Source organism: Rousettus aegyptiacus, unplaced genomic scaffold (assembly GCF_014176215.1).
Source record: "Rousettus aegyptiacus isolate mRouAeg1 unplaced genomic scaffold, mRouAeg1.p scaffold_m13_p_2, whole genome shotgun sequence".
Taxonomy (NCBI): Eukaryota; Metazoa; Chordata; class Mammalia; order Chiroptera; family Pteropodidae; genus Rousettus; species Rousettus aegyptiacus.
Window position 1 is genome coordinate 71,238,481 of NW_023416295.1, and position 16,754 is coordinate 71,255,234.

Consider the following 16,754-nt stretch of genomic DNA (forward strand, 5'->3'; position numbering starts at 1 on the left):
TATCAAGCGTAGGTTGGATATGACTGATATATAAGATAGGTTGAAGGTCATGGAATATATTAAAAATTTCTGTGTAGTATTTTAAGAATTCTAAATAAACTCCTGAGTACTAGGTGTCTAGGCTCCAGGAACCAAGGTGCTAAAAATAAATATTTCATAGGAAAATTAATAAATTATAGGGAAATATCAAATATTATGTATTGAAAATACCCAAGATAAATAAAATGAACCATTCACTCAATAAAACTATTGTTAAATATGTAAATAGTGAACTAATATCTCATATATATATATATTTGATATATGTATTTGTTAAAAAGAGAAGATGAGCATTTAGGCAGGGCACAAATACTTAAGTAAAATAAGGAATTAAATATAATATAGGATGATAAGCCTCATGTGCTATGGGATTACAGGTGCCAAATAAATTTGTGTGCTTGAAGAATTTTCCTCTCTACTTCTCTGGTATTGACTGAACAACATTATTTTGTGTTCATTTAATATAATTACTCTGTATTGCAAAGTAGTGAACCAGGAAGTAAGCTAGTGTAAAACTTAAGAAAAACAAATACCAGAATGAGACCTCTATAACAATGATACCTTAAAACATTTTTTTAAAGCTTAAACAAGAGATAACTCATATGGTCTGTATCTTTACTTTAGCTCAGAAGAAAAGTTTATTTCTGAAGTTGTTTATAGGAATGACAACTCTTCTCACCACAGCACTACAACATTTTGTGTTGAAGCCCCTACTTTCATGACTTATAGAGACAATTAGCAAGTTTTAACCATTTCTGTTAGCATTTTTCTCAGGTAATTACTTACCAATTTGCCTCTGCTGTAAAACAGTGAGGTTCATAAGGGTCACTAAATGCACCTTTTTCTGTGTCATCAGTATCTAGTACAAAATAGGTACATAGTATTTGTTGAGTGATCGCATGATTGCAGTGAAAGACTATATTCAAGGATCATCCACCATAATACAGACAAAAATAAATTGAAAAGTAGTGTTCAGGTTATACTGTCTCTGGACTTTTCTTTTTAGCAGAGTGTTCTGCTATCTGTGGGGGAGTTCTTTTTATATTGAGGAACCTGTATGCAATAGTAACACATTCAAAACTTGGAAAGTGATCTGGAATTGACATGTGATACTTTCTTCAAAACAAAACTGCACATAAATGAAGAAAAAGGAAATGCGAAGAAGCCCTCACAAGAATAGAGAAGGTTCTATATTATAACATATTCCTCATAGCGGATGAAGGATTCAATTTATTTATTTGTGAAATGAGTTCAGACTTTTACAATATTATATCATTTTGCTTGTGCTCTGAAGATGGAGACATTGACATGTTGTCCTACAAAGTATTCAATTGGTATGAGTTTTAAGTGATTATAGTGAAACCGCTAAAACTGAAAATTACAAGAAGCTTTTGTCAAAAAAGCTCATACTCACATAAACTCTAACTGCTATTGCTAAATGTAGGGTTTTTGTTTTGTTCTGTTCTTGTATGTTTGTTTGTTTGTTTGTTTTTCTTACTTTTTGCAGCTATAGTAATGCATTGTTGACCTCGACCTGGCAGAAGGCACAATGACATTCTTGTTTCTCTTCTCTACCAAGGCAACTGCCCATAAAAAAAAAAAAAAAAAAAAAAAAAAAAAAAAAATTAAAAAAAAAATTAAAATTCTTCATTATTTTTGTGTCAGCACGGAAATTTTTAATTATCTCAGGTTTTCATTAGCATATCTGATATAGTGACTAAATCATGCTCTTAAAGAAGGCATTGGTATGGAAATAAATGGCAAGTTTATTATAAAAATTGCAACCCAGATTTATGCTCCAGGGAAAATGTTTAGCAATCAAAAAAGAGAATCTTAAATTTAAAGAAAATAGTTGATTCACATTAGTTGCTTTTTACTATTGTTCATATATCTAAAATGTATGAATTACATATAATACTATTTCTTTTTTAACAATTTAGACCTATTTATTCCTCTATTTCGTCTCTTACACTTCTTTACCTTTCCCCACCAATGTTGAAGCTTTGCTTCTATGTAGATTAGACTTATTTCACACACACACAAACAAATTATTCGAAATTATTTAAGGACACTTATAATGTCTTAAATGTATATTTTTTCCGCTTGAATCTAACTAATTATGACAGAAAAAAAATATTTGTTTTTCTTTATAAGTATACCTGTGTGTAAATTAATTCTGACATCAGTACAATCATTATATGATAAATTCAATAAACTTTTAAGGACCAAAAAGTGTATGCTAAGCTTTTGGGAGCTCCACTGCTACCAAATTCAGTCTTTTACCTATTATCCAAATGTCTATAATTAATTGGAAATTAACGTACGACATGTATTCATTGCACATTTTTCTGCCAAGAACTTCTATGTCTAATTAAGACAATAGAGATATTTGCGTTATGATGATTTCTGATAGTATTCCTATAATCCTTCAAACCATTTTTGAATGCCCCTATTTAAATTTTGAGTTTTTAAAGTATGTAACGTCAAGCCTCTTTAAATAAGGGAAATTTTGTTTTAGGGCAGAATTTAGTCCAGAGAAAATTCAATTATACAACATAGCATTTGATTTTGACAATTTTGAAAATTTCTGATTCTGGAATAACCTTAAGAAGTATTTTCATGGCTAGATTTACCAAACTAATACTCTAAAGGCAATTTTCTTGGCTATATCATACAATCTGATATTTATTACAGCACAATTTGAACTAAAATGGAGAAAACATCAATATGTAATACCATCACTGAATCTTAATTTCCATGGAGTCTCAAAAACCAGGGACAAGGATTTTCATTTCTTTCTATTGCTAAAGATCATGCTTAGAGTCAAGAATCTATGTTCATTAAAAATATCTCAAGTACATCTATGTAAATTACTATCTTAAATTATTCATAAGTTCCTTCCTGCAATTTTATGTGCTTAGAGAGTATTCTTTCTCTAAATTTGGTTTATAATCCCTGAAGATTCTCAAAGTGCTGATTCTATTCAATTCTTTACTTTCAATTTCAGTTTATGGAGCAAACAAAACATTCTTTGCCTGACATTCATAAAAACGTTGCTTAATTTTAGTAGGTGTAAAATCTTTTAGTTTTATTAAGTTGGTAAATGATTTAGCCACAAAAATGATTCTTGCAGTCAGATTTGGCTTTGTATGTTATGATAGTTTATCATATCACTACTGAAAATTTGGATAAAATCTGTTTTTAAGATAATTTTATTTTAAATATTTTTTTCTCTAATTTTATTGCTATTCATCCAAGCCTCCTATATGAAAGTATTGCAAATTTAAAATGAAATTTAAAATGAACTACTTGGGAGAAAAAAAAGAGGCTTGATTCTCAATACTAACAGCTTTTCAGCGTTTGGTTTTCATGTGTTTAAGTATGGAATTCTTTTTTATATTCCTAATACCTAAGGAAAAATAACATTTGTTATAAGATTATTATACTGTTGTATTATATGTATATTTGATAACAAAACATAGCACAGCGAGGACAGTGCAGGCCTGCAATTAATAAAACCTGAGTGTATTTCCTGGCTTGGACCCTTATCAGCAGTGAGACAATGGATCATTAACTTTCTGAGCCACAATATTCATGCTCTGAGAATAAGGGCTAAATAAGTTAAATGGCTGACAGCCTACTTACTGAATAAATTTGGATAAATATTTTTTCACTCATTTAGTCCATTTGAAAGCAGCTTCCTATTAAATAAAAGGTATATCATGCACATTCCCATCCATATTTGAACTTTGGAGTATGTTAAAGTAGATGACAAGAATTAGATATAATAAGTAATCGCATGTCTGTCCTGGATCCCAAAATGCCGCCTTCACAGTGTAACATCCCCTACCACTTCAACACAATGACTGACTAGTCATTTTAAGAGCATTATCAATACTAAAATTTGCCCTTAGGAAGTTAAATGTAGCGACAAATTTTACCTCCCAGTTAAATAGTTATTTTTAAAAAATATCTTTTAATATAATGAATCTCCTTTAAAGTTTTAAAAGATCTTAACTTTAATACAAGTATAAATATTTTCATGTGTGCTATATTCTAGGTGTGATTAATAAAATATTTGGATTTCTCTCTATAAAGTTTTCCCTTTCTGATTTATAGACATTATAAATATGAATGAAACTTTCTTCAGGATTAATATTCTTTGCATTCTAGCCACTCCTCTTTTTTATTTGGTTGTAAAAGTTCAATATATTTATTTTATACAAAATTTTCATTAAAAAATGAATTTTTAAAATAAATCAAAACAATATACATAAAGGAAATACACATATTTTCATATAGTGTAAGTACTTTTTTCATGGATAAATACTATTGAGTAGATATAAAATATGAATGTAAGTCTTTAATTTTTTATAGGTAATCTCACTTGCTCTTCTTGTATATGATCAATCATGTGTAAGTATTCAAATATCCACAGAATACATAACCATTTTTGCCTGAATCAACAATTGCCACATTTTTCTCAACTTTAGTCATTGCTGTTATCTAAAAGTTGAATAAAAACTTCAGTTGACATACTTTAAAAGAATGGATCTTATTTATCTGAATGCGTGAATTCTTGTATTGTAATATAACTATTATAATTGTTGAATAAATAAGTGAACTAAAGTATAGATTATATATCTTCTGTTTTTCTACTTTTCATTTTTTGACATGTTGATTTTTTTAGCATACACTAGATTTTCTTTCTATATTTTATTTTCTTTCACATTCCTTCCACATTACACTTTGTATTAAAAATTTACTAAAATAGGAATGTCTGCTTTGGTATGAATCCATGTTTTAAGAAACTCTACAGGATAATTTATAAAAAATTATATCAGAATAGCTACTTTTAGCAGTCTAAGTGGATAAAATTGAAAATTATGATGCATGTATATGTACATTCATAAATTAAATATTTATCTGCCACTAATTTTTATTTTTTAAATTTCTGATGACCTACTGCTTTATGTGTAATAATGAATAAAAAGAGAAAATATCACTGTCCTCATTGAGCTTACAGTCTAGTGGGTGTAAAAATATTAATAAAAAAATGACATCCTAAAGAAATACAAATGTAACTTTGCCACTCTAGTGGGTGTTAGGAAGCAGAGTACATGGTGTAATACTTAGAAAGAACACTGAAGTTTTCTTGAAGGAAATGGTGTTTGAGATGTGAAAAACTGGAGCAAACTGACAATCAGGTTGCAAACAGCATTTCAGACAGGGAACAGCATGTACCAAGGACCTTTTAATAGGATTTGAATTCATCCTCATGAATTCCTTAGATGGTTAAATATTTTCTTACAATAAAAAATAGTTTGTTGCAACAAACACAAATGTACATTGATTTCTAGAATGTATTTTTTTTATTCTGTAAGTATTATTGATAATGTCTTTTTGTGTTTATCTGCATATTACTATAAATCCACTGTTTAATTTCAGCTACTTGTTCTGGACTGAATGGGGACAGATGCCCTGCATTGGAAAGGCTCACTTAGATGGCTCAGAGAAAGTTGTCCTCATAAGCATGGGAATTGTATGGCCAAATGGAATATCTATCGACTATGAGGTCTGTTGGATTTATTTTCTTAAGTATGTGAAGTGCGTAATTGCTAACTTACGTTAGTCTACTTTTAGTGTTCTATTATTTTCTTAATGAAACACATAATCAAAACAGCTTGTAATATTACCTTTTACTTGATGTTTAGGAAAATAAATTGTACTGGTGTGATGCTCGTACAGACAAAATAGAAAGAATTGACCTTGAGACCGGAGGGAATCGTGAGATGGTGCTGTCAGGAAGCAATGTGGATATGTTTTCGGTTGCAGTCTTTGGGGCTTACATCTATTGGTCTGACAGGTAATTTATTTTTTCATAAGTATTTGAGTCTCGAATGTTATTTCAGTGCCAGTTGCTTTACCCTTGTAGGATTAGCTATTCCTTAGCAAGGTCACAAAAAGGATATCGCAAAGGCAGGTAATTTCCATGAGAAAGTCAGTCACTCTTACTATTTCGGGCTCAACCATTTCAAAGTCACAGACTAAAATAAAGTTGGCTTCTTTCTGCTGGGCTGTTATCTTCAACTTAAATAACTGACTTGATTTGAAATAATTAAAAAAGTGTTGGTCACGTGTGTTTATCTTCTTGGCAGGGCACATGCCAACGGGTCCATCAGAAGGGGTCATAAGAATGATGCCACTGAAATTACAACCATGAGAACGGGTCTTGGAGTCAACCTGAAGGAAGTTAAAATCTTTAACCAAATAAGAGAGAAAGGTCAGTATTCTTACATAAAATATATATTTTATGGTATATTTTTCTCTTTTTAAAACATTGATCAGATTTAGGTTAGAGATTCTTATGAGTCCAAAACATCAAAATCTTTTTTTTTAATCATGCATCCCATTTCCTACAAAATTCATATAGTAACCTAACTAAATGAATATGTAACAGTACATAAATAGATATTTTTGCCTAGGATAGTGCATGTATATGTACTGGTTATATGCCTGGCATGTCTACAGTAGAAGTTTGGGCTAAATAATTCAGGAACACTTGATACATATAGTCAATGAAATAGTCAATGAACAATCCAAAGTGCAATTAGGATATTAGAGAATAAAAATCAGCCAAATGTTTGATTATATCTTAATATATAAAATGATTATAGCTCTAGAAGTTTGCCATTAGTGTGAAATATATTGGAAGTCATCACTTTCTTAAAATATATATTTTGAAACTGATATGACAGTGATTGGATATCAAAAAAAAAAAAAAACCTCTGCTAAAAAAATGTGTAATATTTTTGGAGATGACGATGATGGCTTCATAGAGGAGAATTGGCCTGATAGAGAAATGTTAATAGCATATTACATCTTCGCTCAAAACTGGAGCAGAAAAATTATGCCCGGTATACTTAGGATGTCAGGCACATCAGAACCACACCTTCCTCTGATACCTTACATATTTCAGAGACACAGAGTTTAAAGTTTTTGGTACATGTTTTTGGTGAATTCAGTTCATGTTTTGAGTAAATCTGTTATGCAAATGATTACAATACATACACCTATTATAATCTCAGTATCAGGTTTCAAAAAAGAAGAAACCTTTCTAATGCTTTTATTTGAATGGAAAGAGAAGCAGTAGGATGTGATCTTTAAAATAAATACAAAATTTTAAACTTATGTGACTTAAAAATCAGTACTTTATAGTGCTTAATATTCTACTGACCCATCTAAAAATTTAGAATAAAATCCAGAATATTTAACATTAATTTTTTAATATTTATATAAGAAAAAAATATTGAAAAAAAAACAAAATAAAAAAACACAAGTGTGTATGTGTGTGTGTGTCTTTTTTTCATCTCTAGGGACCAATGTTTGTGCCAAGGACAATGGTGGATGTCAGCAACTCTGTCTTTATAGAGGAAGTTCTCAGAGAACTTGTGCTTGTGCCCATGGATATTTGGCAGAGGATGGAGTTACTTGCCTAAGACATGAAGGCTATTTGCTTTATTCAGGGAGAACAATATTAAAAAGCATACATCTTTCTGATGAAACCAATTTAAATTCACCAATAAGATCATATGAAAATCCACATTATTTCAAGAATGTTATAGCCTTGGCTTTTGACTATAGTCAAAGAAGAAGAGGTACGAACCGAATCTTTTACAGTGATGCACACTTTGGAAACATACAGCTTATTAAAGATAACTGGGAAGACAGACAAGTAATTATTGAAAGTAAGTACAACAATTTAATTTTAAATAGTTTGATGGAAATAATATCATGTGGATTAGTAAAGATATTTGAGTGGTAATTCCATGTAGCAATTACATTTTCCTATAATTTATATTCAGGAATAAACACAACTAAATTATATAACCCCCAAAAGTCAAAGAAGCAATTAACTGCTAGCATATGTAGCACGTATATTATGATTATTAGTTTCTAATCATGGAACTCTCAATATATTACTTCATAATGCTTCTTATAAATAAGTATATTAAAACTCATAGAAAATAATTTTTCAGTACAATAATTACTAATTTTATTTTCTTCCAGTGGGCAAAATGATATCTTTAAGCACATCTGTCTATTTATATTCAGTGAATTGTATTTTCTCAAACAAATATCAAAGAATTTTTGTGAATACATATATAGTCTTGATGAAAACTATTATTAAAGGAATAATCTAAGATTTTAAAATATTTTAGATATTTAAGCATAGCATTGTATAAATTAACCACATAATTTAGAGAAAGCTTTTTCCCTGTCATTCAACTTTTACAAGTACTGTCTTCATATTCCTCATATAATATCTCTTTTCTATATGTGATTTCTGTATATTCTTCACTTTTCCAATTTCACTACACTGAGGTTAATCATTTTCATTACTTTTTACATTGCAAAATACTATATAAATTTATTATAAAGTATTCAAGTAATATGGATTTAAACATAAAAATTCTGCCTCATCAATGCAACATAAATCTCATTTACTTACTCATAATTGACAGCTGTCATACCACCAGAAGTTTCTTTGTATGTGTGTATCATTTGTAATTACAAAAATAGAATGACCCTATATGCATTATATTTCCACTTATATCTTGTAAAGCTTTCATTTCAGTACATAAGGCTCTCTTATTCTTTTGAACACCTGTTTCTAGTTCTATACTAAGAATAAACTAATTTATTTAACTGTTTTCTTATTGACAAACATTTAGGTTGTTTCTGGTATTTCATCATTATCTACAATGTCACTGTGAACATTTGCACATATAAACATGCTTATTCACACATGTGAGTATTTTATTTTTTAACATAGAATCCTAAAACTAAAATTGTGAAATCAATTTATTATTTACAGCTGATCAAATTTATCTTTAAAAAGTCCATATCAATTTGTTTTTATCAACTATCTATAAAAAGGCCTGCTTTCGCACACATTTCCCAACATTTTTTTAATCATTTTTATAATTTGACTAATAGGTAAAACAGTTGACTTATATTAATATATATTTTTCTGATAAATAGTGAGATTCAGCATCTACTTGTATGTTTATTCATATCAAAAATAGGTATTTTAGATCAAACTTTATACTGTACATCCTGTGTAATACCTGCCACTGTTTATTTTTCTTTCAACATTTAATATATTTCACAACCCTCTTTGCTTATCAAATCCTACTTAGCATTTCCAAATGAGTTCAACTATATACTTTATAAATATACATTCTTGTTTCTTTATTCACCAGATTATCATACTTATACTTGATACCTATTTGTATATTCCAGCACATATCATATTGGCTTTGCGTGTGTGTGTGTGTGTACGTGTGTGTGTGTGTGTGTGTGTGTGTTTGGAAATGCATCCTTAACTGTACTGATTATAAAGTTCAGACATATTTGGGATTTATTGATATCTCTATGAAGTTTACATTATAATATACTTTTGTCCTCCATTTTCCTAAAATAATGCAATTTAGAGTTGGAAATACTCATATTATATATATATAATGTATTAATTTTTTATTCCTTTTCTGTGCTCCAAATTTTTTTGTCAGGCAACCTGAAAGATAAATATAAGTTCATAGACTTTAGAGGCCACAATTTTAGAATAAAACTACAAATAAATCAACTTTGAAATTCAGTAGAATCAACAAGATTCCGAAGGCCCAGAGAATAAACACTATCTGCCTGGAAAAGGGTAGAGGATTCAACTGAGCTGAGTTAAGGAAATCTAAAGGATCAGTAGGTCTCTGTTGGGTTATTGCACTAGGTGAAGGAAGAGAACAGAAGAATAATTCTGAACCTGTGGCTCTCAAGTGTGGTTCTCTGGGGACCCTCAATTTTGTTTAAAGAGTCTAAGAGATCAAAACTGTTCTCATAATACTAAATATTCAATTTTTATTTCACTATGTTGACATTAGGACTGATAGTGCAAAAGCAGTGGTGGCTAAATTGCTGGTACCTTAGCAATAATCAAAACGATGGCATCAAACTGTGCTAGTAGACATTGTATTTTTCATTGCCAGTTAATAGCAGGAAAAAGAAAAAAAGAAAGAGCGAGTTTCACTTAAAAACATTTTTGAAGAAAGTATAAACAAAATTAATTTATTGTAATTTGATTTTTAATACATCTTTTAAATATTCTGTGTGATGAAATGTACATAAGGCACTTCTATTGCATTCTGAAATTCCATGGTTACCTGAAGGAAATCACTTATTTCTGTGATTGAGTCCATGCTTCTTTTAAGAAGTACCATTTTTTACTTGACAAAATGAGGAGCAGACAAATTATAGTTATTCTGACCTAGGTGTGTGGCAGACATTTTCTAAAAAATGAACGCAATGAGTCTGTCATTACAAAGAAAATGACCTATAGTATTTGTTGCAAATAATAAAAATTAAGTTTGAAATAAAAATTAAAATTCTGTAAGACTTGTATCCACCAAAATAGGCTCGATATCTTACCAGTACTTAACGGCTTTTTTGTTGACATGGGGGTTGATATTACTGATGTGACTTTTGGAGTATTGCATAATGCATTGTGTCAGCATTTGAAAGATATGCATAACCTCAGAAACAAATATTTTCCAAGTGGCATGATAATATCATGCATGGGTAAATGATCCATTCAAAGTTCAAGATAGAACAATGAGTTTTAATGTAATAGACTATGAAGTTTATTACTGTGGTTGCTGATACCACACTGAAGCTAAACTTTAAGTAATTACCATTTACTCAAGGATAGCCTGGAAATTCAATTTCCACATCACATAAGTTTAAAAAAAGATAACTAAAAAATTAGGAGACAAGTAAAAATAATAAAACACTCTGAAGGAGAATTCTAGATATTTTGGGGAAGATCATCAAAAAGAAAAAAAACAAAGACATGCCTGTCGATAAAACAAAAAATAATTAAATCAAAGAGAGTGAAGTTAAGTGAGTAAAAAAAAAAAAAAAAGGTTAATTTAAAATGAAAACTACTAACAATCATGGAAATGAAAAATATGAATAAAAGTTTTGGCTGGACTAGACTAGTCAAAGTGAGAATGAACAAACTAAATGAATATTACTGAGGAGTTTATCTATAAATTAGAGAAAGTAGATAACAGATAAAAACAGAGAAGCTATTGTGAAAACTTTGTAGGTTCAAGATGCTTACAAGAGTAGATATTGACTAATGCCAAAAAAGAGAAAGAAGGACAGAAAAGTAACATTTAAAAACATGATGATGGAGTTCACTAGAAATGAAGAAAGGATCTTTAGATTGAAAATTTATTCTGAGTGCTAAAAAGATGAAGTCAGCCATTCAAAGTAAAACTTAAGACAACCATAAAAAACAAACAAACAAACAAATAAATAAAAAACCTTAATACTATCAGAGGGAAGAGACAGATCATCTACTAATGGACAGATAGATTTGCATAGACTTCTCATTAGCAATATTAGTAAGATTTTCACACTGCTAAGAAAATATATTGACTAAACTATTATCCAAAATGAAAGGAATAAAGATTTATATATAGAAAGTCAGTAACAGTACGTCTATGTTGTCTCACTAAAAAAATAAATAAATAAAAATAATAGCTTCAAATATGTCTGTAGTCCACATTAAGAAGTAAATTTTTCATTTTACGTTGTGGTTCAGTGTATGTTTCAGGTTTACAAAACAATATCCTTATTTTATAGGATTCATTCTGATGTTTACTTTTAGCTACCAAAGCATGGACTATTCTTTTTTTTTCCCCATAAGACAAACATTGCTTAAAATAAGATTAAATGGTATTTCTATATTTAATAACCAACCAAGACAAGCAATTAAATAAAGCCACTCTTGAATTAGCCATACAAACAAAGGATGTACAAGACCTTGACAGAAAAAATAGCAAAATGTTAGTGGACATAAAGAATAGCCTTAAAAAATGAGAGAAAATATCACTTTCATGATGTGAAAACTCAATGTCCATAGCTATGAAAATTTGTCTCAAATTATCTTAAGTTTAATGTGATTCAAAATGCCAAAATGACTTTTTCACAGAATTCACATGCTGATTCTAAAATTAACATGAAAGAGCAAAATTCCAACAATGGCTAAGACAATTTTGAAGAAATATAAATTTGTAGTCTCTCTTTAACAAATATCTTTATGTATTAAAAGCTATAATAATTAAAACATTGTGCTGTTACCAAAAGAATTCTTAAAACTAAACAGGGCTTAACAGTAGATTCATATGTCCATATCTTGTAGGTAAATTTGTAATATATTACCAAGATAATATTACAAATTAGTTGAAAACAAAGATTTGCATTTAATAAAATATATTAGTACATTTTGTATGCAAGGAATAAAATTCTATTTCTAGCTCATATTGTTCTTAAAAATAAGCTCCAAGTACATTAAATTTAATTGTTATTTATTTTAATATCAAAATACAAAAGAATACATTTATGAACTCAGGATGGTAACATATTTCAAAAATTAGACATGAAACATTTCAGAAAATGTATTAGGTATAGTTTGCCTCAAAGAAATTAAAAACATTTTCAGCAGAAGATATACAAAAATTTTAAAAGGCAAAACAAACACTAGCAGAAGATATTTGTATTTCCTAAAAGCAACAAAGGATTGCAACTAGATTTCATAATGTACACCTACAAAGATTAGTAGTAACATAGACAAGTTATGACAGAAGACAATTCAAAGAATTAAAAAATGTAATCATATTAAAGTATATTCAACCTCACCAATCATCAGGAAAGTTCATAATTAAACAATGAAATGCTATTTTCTATCTCCAAATTTGATATTTTTAAAAAAATTTGATAATGTGGAATACATTCATACAGCATTGATGGGAATGACAATTTTGCACAACCATGTTAGATAGCCATTTTGCAATATTTTGAATTGTTGGAGAGATACATATTATTTCATCCAGCAGTTTCTACTTTTAGAGTAAACATAGATATTTTTACTTTTAAAGAAAACAACAGTATATTCTTTTCTACTACAGGAAGAAAAAAACATGCATTTGCAGTTATTATCTTAAATACAGTGTAATTAAAACAAAATAATGTCACACAACAAAAATGTTGCAAAATGATGTTACAGGTTCATATGATAGGTAATGTTGAAAAGTATGCTAAATACTGTTTTTGGATAGAAACATGTGTAGCAATATATTTTATTAAATTTTTAAAATATATTTTCTGTGTAAGTCAAAATACAATATTATATTAGTTTTAGGTGTACAACATGATGATTAGACATTTATATCACTATGAAATGATCACACTAATAATTCTAGTACCCATCTGACACTATATATAGTTATTAAAATTTTTGTTCCTTATTTACATTTTATATTTTCATGACTATTTTGTAACTACCAATTTGTACTTCTTAATCTCTTCCCCTTTCTCACCCACCCCTCCCATCTAACTACCATCTGGTAACCATCAAAATGTTCTCTGTATCTATTAGTTTACTTCTGTTTTGTTGGCTTTTATTTTGTTCTTTAGAATCCACATTTAAGTGAAATTATATGATAATTGTCTTTCTTTGTCTGACTTACTCCACTCAGCACGATACTATCTAGTTCCACTCATATTGTTTCAGATGACAAAATTTCATTCTTTTTTATAGCTGAGTAATGTTCCAGGGTGGGGGAGGGAGATTATATATATAATATTTTTTTTATCCATTCATTTATTCATGAACACTCACATTGCCTCCACATCTTGGCTATTGTAAATAATACTGCAATGAACTTATGGGTTCACATGCCCCTTCAAAAAATTGTTTTGGGTTTCTTCAAATAAATACCCAGAAGTGGAATTACTGGGTCCTTCCTTGTATTTTGTTATAGCCTTTCTTTTAAAGCCTATTTTTTCTGGTATTAGTATTGCTTCTTCAGCTTTTTATTTGTTTGTTTCCATTTTCATGACATATCTTTTTCCATCCTTTTACTTTTAGAGTGTGTGTATCTTTTGATCTAAAATGAGTATCTTATAGGCAACATGCGTAAGGGTCTTATTTTCTTACCCATTTATTCTCCCCATCCTTTGATTGGAACACTTCAACAATTTACATTTAAGTTAATTGTTGGCATGTAGTTTTTTGTTTGTTTTTTTTCTTCTTCTTTTTCTTTAAAAAATGTCTCTCTAATATTGCTTGTAATACTGGTTTGGTAGTCATGAACTTCTTTAGCTTTTTTTTGTCTGTAAAGCTATCTGTCCTTAGTTATAAATGATAGCTTTGTTGGGTAGAGGAATCTCAATCATAAGTCCTTGCTTTTCATCACTTTGAATATTTCATATCAACCTCTTTTGGCCTGCAAAGTTTTCATTGAGACATTAGTTGACAGTCTTATGGGAGCTCTTTTGTAAGTAACTAATGGCTTTTCTCTTTCTGCTTTTAAGATTCTCTCTTTGTCTTTAACTTTTGACATTTTAATTACAATATGTCAGTGTGGGCCTCTTTGGGTTCATCTTATTAGGGACTCTCTGTACTTCCTGGGCTTGTATATCTATTTTCTTTGCCAAATTATGGAGGTTTTCTGTCATTATTTCTTCAAATACATTTTCAGTTCCTTGCTCTCTTTTCTCCTGGTACTCCTGTGATGTGATAGTTGGTACATTTAATATAGTTGCAGAGGCTCCTTAAACTATCCTCATTGTTTAAATTTCTTTTTCTTTTTACTGTTCTGATGGGTGTTTTCTGATACCTTATCTTCTAACTAATTGGTTTTATTCTCTCCTTTATTTACTCTACTATTGATTTTCTCTAGTGTATTCTTCATTTTAGTTTTTGTATTCTTCATTTCTGATCAGTTCTTTTTATATTTTCTATTTATTTTTATATTCTCTATGTCTTTGTTAAAGTTCTCACTAAGTTTATCTACTTTTCTCTAAGGTTCATTAAGCATCCTTACAACCAGTGTTTTGAATTCTGCATCTGGTAGATTGCTTATCTCTATTTATTTTAATTTTCCCCCAGCTTCCCCTCCCCCTGCCACCTAGAGCTTTGTTCTCTTCTTTTATTTGGAACATGTTTGTCTCCTTATTTTGGCGGCCACTTTGTGTTTGTTTCTATGTATTACATAGGACTGCAATGTCTCCCGGTCTTAGTTGAGTGGCTCTATATAGTAGGTATGCTGTGGGGCCCAGTGGCACAGTCTTTTCTGGTCACCTGAGCTGGGTATTCTAGGTGTGTCCCTTGTATGGGTTGTGTGTGCCCTCCTTTTGTAGTTGAAACTTGGTTGATGTTTCTACGTAAATGGGAGGGATTGACCCTCAAGCTAATTGATTGTGATAACTAGTTGGTGAGGAGCTGGCCCTACAGAGTAAAATTTGCTTTATCAGGGCTCCAATGCCTGCCTAGTCTGCCCTCTGGGTGAGTTGTCCTCAGGTGCATACTGGGGTGGTGCTCCAGTTCAGTTTGAAGCCAAGTACAAGGCACGGTTGGCTCAAGGCCTCCTGGGAGGGGTGCTGCCACAGACCAAGTTCAGCTGCAGCCTGTGCCTTTCCTAGGGTCACCTGGCATGAGCCATCAAGCATTCTTCAGAGGCCAGCACCTTCATTGAGTTTAGAGGTGCCTAAAGAGGCCAAGCCAGGCACTGAAGCTGGCTCCCACTATGCTGGACTTGGGACAGTTGAACAAGATGTATGGAGCACGCTGAGGCCATAAGCTGCTTATTTGGATTTTTTGAACCTTTGAAAGATTTTAGGAAAGTCTGCAACATGGGCTAAGACAGGTCATTTGTATGGAAATTCCCTGAAAACAACTTGGATGTGCCTGCAAGTTGGAAAGAGTGGAATTTCAGGGCATCACTGGGACAGAGTGATCAGTGATAAATAGGTTGATGGAGACTTAGATATGGCAGCTGCCTGTGTCTGCATCCAATAAGGGGGAGGACTCTAAGACACAATGAATTCTACCAGCACTTCTGTCCGGGAGAAAGCTACTCTTTCAGCCCTCACTTCAAAGCTAGCCAATTAAATTCCTCCCCATATGTCTCTGGGTTTTTTGAATTACTGCCCTGGTGCTCGGACTCAGAGCTAGTGAGTCCATCAGTAAGTCCATGTGTGGGCCTTTAGGAAGAATGCCTTGGACTCCAGATGCCCTCCATCTCATTCAGCCATGATCTCCATTAGTTTTCACAGCCAGATGTTGTGGGGACTTCTCTTCCGGAAACTGGAACCCTGGTTTGAGGGGCCTGGTGTGGAGCTTGGACTCCTTGCTTCTCCATGGAGACCTCCGCAGACAAGATAGCCCTTCAAATTTTTAAACACCACACTTGGATGTAAGACCAGCCTGTTCTGTATCTCTGCCCCTCCTACCAGTTTTGAGGCACCTTCTTCTGTATATCCTTAGTTGTAGGACTTCTGTTCATCTGAACTTCAGGCAATTCTCAATGATGATATTTCTGTAGTTTAGTTACAATTTTGAGGTGATTGTGAGAGGAGGCAAACATGGTGTTTATCTACTTTGTCATTTTGACCAGAAATCCCTATAGTAATATTGGTAAAGCTTAATAACCATTTTTTGATAATTATGTGATGAGTACGTGAGATTTGAGATGTCATTATTAGAGATAGAAAGAAATTCTTTGTACTAGTTTTTAAACTTTTTCGTAAGGCTAAAATTAGCTTAAAATAAAAAGTCTAAATAAAAAGAAAATTACAGTTAAAAATTA

General features: G+C 30.9%; 1 protein-coding gene across 4 annotated transcripts in view; it reads left to right on the forward strand.

The window, feature by feature from the left end:
* Nucleotides 1-16,754, forward strand: part of LRP1B (LDL receptor related protein 1B) — a 1,622,137-nt gene that overhangs the window by 1,230,438 nt on the left and 374,945 nt on the right. For all 4 annotated transcript variants that reach the window (XM_036236560.1, XM_036236558.1, XM_036236559.1 and 1 more), the window contains exons 38-41: nt 5,488-5,614; nt 5,754-5,905; nt 6,198-6,322; nt 7,416-7,787. In XM_036236560.1, the coding sequence (XP_036092453.1) occupies nt 5,488-5,614; nt 5,754-5,905; nt 6,198-6,322; nt 7,416-7,787 (776 nt within the window). The remainder of the gene's footprint in view (nt 1-5,487; nt 5,615-5,753; nt 5,906-6,197; nt 6,323-7,415; nt 7,788-16,754) is intronic.